At 38.7% G+C, this 4,228-nt stretch overlaps 1 protein-coding gene across 3 annotated transcripts in view; it reads right to left on the bottom strand.

Annotated features, from left to right (window-relative positions):
• The window catches only part of TSNARE1 (t-SNARE domain containing 1), a 530,032-nt gene that overhangs the window by 198,434 nt on the left and 327,370 nt on the right, over window positions 1–4,228 (bottom strand). For all 3 annotated transcript variants that reach the window (XM_009332991.1, XM_009332989.1, XM_009332990.1), the window contains one exon: window positions 2,527–2,609. In XM_009332991.1, coding sequence (XP_009331266.1) covers window positions 2,527–2,609 — 83 coding nt within the window. The remainder of the gene's footprint in view (window positions 1–2,526; window positions 2,610–4,228) is intronic.

Genomic DNA, 4,228 nt, shown 5'->3' with positions numbered 1-4,228 from the left:
TTACATTTTTTTAAACATTTCTATCATTTCAGGGAACCTAAATGCCTTATTTTGTACTAGTTAAAGAAAAACTATTTACTGATGTTTTGTTATGTTAATGTACAGGTTGGGACTGGTGCTCCAAGTTGAAGTGACTGCATTGCATTATATGCAAACATTATGTTAAATAACCAGTCACTTAATCTTTATTCCTGGCAGAAATCCGTTCATTAAGGCCTACAGCAGGTCTTAAGCTTGAATGTTTCAGCGATGTTGACATTTCTGATTTCTCAATTTGTGTATACATTTCTTGATATACTCATAAAAATACTACATACAAACACATCTTTATATACGTATATAAGCATATATAGGAATAAATAACAAATGTATGTAAGCCAATCTGCATTTACAGGACAATCACACTGTACTAGAGGTCGTAGATAACAACCAAATACATTAATGAATTGGCAGTTTAACAAAAGAAGGAAAACTACTCAGTAAGGTTTAAAAAACAGTCTGTGCTTTTGATCACTGAGCAGTACAGAAGAGTAGAGAGGGAATTTTAAGTGTGTAAAACTATGGCAGCTCCCTTGAAAGCAGATCGCCCACAAAGCCATCTGGCTGACCATTCTCCCAAATCCATCCTAGATATTTCTAAAGCAGCCAAAACCACACATGCAACCTGGAAGGATGACCTATACTTGCACTGCATTATCCATATGTACGCAAGTGGCACCAACGTTGCTTCCCACAAAAGCCCTTGAAGGCTGTGTGACCAGGACCTGTCTTGTCACATTATGGAAACAATGTCCTTTTGGATGTAAGATAAGCAGATATCATGGCACATAACAGAGGAGGTGTCACATGCCATTTGACAAACCCCAGACAGCAGGCCAGCAATCGAAGTCGCAAAAAATTCACCTCATTTTCTGTCCATACCTCAGGGAACTTCATGAAAGAGGTGACAGAGAGCAAGCTGGGGTTGCACACATTTGTCTAGCGATCCTCATCCAGTAGTGTACAGGATAGGTACCTGTCCTCCACACGAGATCTGGTTTGCACATTTTCTTGGGCAGCAGAATTTTTCTAAGTCATATTTGTCTATACAGGCTTGTTTCAAGGGCAAGGGACACTCTGAAGAGTTTTCTCATAAATATCAGTCCGTACAAATTTATGTCCTTAGCAGTGGTTGACTCACTAAAACTGGCTATATCTTCATCTTGATCAACATATTTGAGAAATAAAGGACCTCTTAACTGGGCAGGCTATTTCAGCAGCTCCCACTGGCTAAAGAAAGCAGATCCTTTACACTGTACTGCATTCATTTTCTGCCTGACTACTCTTTGACCTTCTTAGCCAAAATTGTCGTTAACTCATTTGCAGCTTTGCGATCGGCTCTACTGCCAAGTATTAAATTTATTCTAGTCTCATTTTAGACTTCATGCAGTAAAAATGCAACAGGCTATTTTCAAAGCAAATGCAGGATTACATGCAGGGTGGCACACATTATCCTGAATATATATGCCTTTAAAACCAAAACGTAGCTGAAGACCACACTTAGTTTCTGCCATATCAAAGTTCTACAAAAGTTGTTCATATTACCCACAATTGGCAAAGTATGTTTCACCAGAAAATGAGCTGTAGATAATTTTAAAATCACATTACTCCTTTTCAGTGGAGTAAAATGCCTGTGGCTTTTACTCCTTTGGTCTGGAGGTTTGCCCCAGAACTTCAGAATTCATTGTGTCCAAGGACTGACAAGAAGGCACTATGTACTCGCATGGACCTCAGCTACATTTTGTCATAACAAGACTCCAGCTACATGAAACTCACTTTGGACTTCAACAAACCAATTTATGATTGAGGAAAAAAGGAAACTAACAGCTTTTGTTCTGTCAATCCAATGCAAACAATAACGGTTTTTTCTTTGTTCGTCCCCCCACCCCCTTCATCCCTAGAAAGTACTAACTATAACCATAGAAGAGTTCTTTCTGGTCAAGCTATTTTAAAAAAAGATTAATGTTTTTGTGTGTGTGTGTTTTATTCTTACTCCAGTGAAGAAAAAGAAAAAAAAAAAAAAACCTACCCTCAAATTGCCTTTAAAATGTGCTGAACACCATTCCCATAGCCATTATTCACCAACCACATCATGTCTTTTGACAACTCAGTTGTTTTTGAAAAGCACTGTTGCCTGATTATAGGGAAACGCTCTAATAAGAAGCACATACACACTTAAATGATGCACTTTTTATGACATCTTTCCAAGAACAACAGTAGCTAATTGTTGAGTTTCCTACCGGGAAATGTCTCTTTAATATGCAGATCTCTTAATGACTACTCTAATGCAAAGTGTTGATGCTACAGTAATTTAATCATATATATAAGAAAAAAGTTTAACTCTTACTCAGAGTATGCTTTATCATCTTTCCAGGTAGCACAAATCCAACGCAGCCCATGTGCCATGTGGTTCACAGCCGCCAAGTGTTCTCTTTATTTTAAATACTATTACTGAATGTATCCGTAGGGTTTTTTAGACCCACTTACTTGGTGCTGACTGGCTTTTGCCAACTGCTCATTGGCTGATTCTACATTAGAAGATGCAGTCTCAATGTTGGCTTCAATACTATCTGCAAATTAAGATAATAGAAGATAATTACAGGGTACAAACCTAAAACAAAGACTTTATACCAACAGCAATTCAGCAATTCACTCATGGGCATAAAGAGATGAGCAGCCTCTTGTTTGCAAGTTCTAGTACTACAGGGAAATAGGAACACCACCCATTTTGATGAACACCTAAGCCATCAATCAGAGGCAGTACGACTGACAGCTCTCCATGTGTCCCCAGACAGGATGGAGGTTAGCAGCTCATCCCATTCCCACTGAAACCAGTGGCAAGACTGATATGGAATTCAAAGGAAAGCAGCTCAAGATGGGTAAATTTACCAGATTACAGTTAAATTACAGAAGGGACGTGGCAGATTGTATCTGAAATTATCTCATTATTAGGGCTCAGGGATAAGATTCATCTGAGTACATGTAGGTTATTGACCATCCCCAGGTGTCTGTACTTGAGCAAATGACCTCGGACACTATCGCAGTCAAGAGAGAGCAAGTCCATAGTGTGCAATTCATCCCACTCTACAGCAGCTGCCTGCTGCTGATCAGATTAGACGAATCACAACCTAAACTCCTGGATCACATTTCCAAGCTGCAAGGGAGGTCTGTACAGATGGCTCAGACTGAGGTACATTGCCGGTACCTAAAATTAAGGGAGAAGAATCTTACCCTAGATTGCTAGGTCTGACATTGGGGGAAGCTGCAGGAACCATGAGGAATCAAAATGAGACTAGAAAAGAAAGATTATCAGCTACACATTGCAGCTGGCAGCTCCCCGCTTTCATCGAAGACAAGTATTAACTTTGACTCCAGAGCTGTGCTTAGAAAGCAAGACACCTATGGTATAAATCCTGAAAATAAGGGTTTGTGTTCCCAGCACTTGGAAATCTTGACCAGCTTGTCCCCTGAGATGTACAGCTAATAATTTCTGGCCGCAATGGAAAAGTATGTGCACTTGGTCTGCTTCTGTGTGTTTTCGAGCAGATATTACACCACAGAGTATATGAAAATGGTCAGGACGAATTCAACTACAGGTAGAAATTGAGAAAAAGGTTCCAGGGATTTCTCTAATCCTTAATAAAATTAATGGAAATTCTTCAACTGATGGTATTAGGAGTTGGATTAAGACATGCCACAGAAGATGTAATTTATTCTCTTGTTTTTGAAGGAAAGAACACTAATTAGTCTAGTCACTTTTGTGATGGGTAAAGAAATGAGGGTTTGCAGATAAACTGTGGAAAGTGGTTGTGTTCAGGTTTTGCCACTTTTAAGTGAAACAGTGTTGCAAGTCTGTTAATGTAATTATGTATTTCTGATAACTTCAAAACAAAACAAAAGAACAAAGAAACCACAAACCAACAGAACCATGTAATAAACAAACTTCAGCTTAACACTTGGAAACCGTTAGAAGTCTTCTATTACAACTGGGAGAGTTGGTTTTCCATTCCTTTTATTTTAGATTATGCATGCTGTAGTACACAAGAAAAAAACTACATGGTTGGCACTTTTATAGATTAATATAGCATAATTTTATTGGTTTTATCCAATGCTTCTCAAACCATTTTTATTAAGACATTAACACCGTGGACCTTGGTTGACATCACTGACCTCTGCCCAAATGCTTTCC

This window comes from Pygoscelis adeliae, unplaced genomic scaffold, assembly GCF_000699105.1.
Source record: "Pygoscelis adeliae isolate BGI_AS28 unplaced genomic scaffold, ASM69910v1 Scaffold38, whole genome shotgun sequence".
NCBI lineage: Eukaryota > Metazoa > Chordata > Aves > Sphenisciformes > Spheniscidae > Pygoscelis > Pygoscelis adeliae.
Note: the sequence above shows the minus strand (reverse complement) of the source record. Positions and strands in the feature narration are given on the sequence as shown.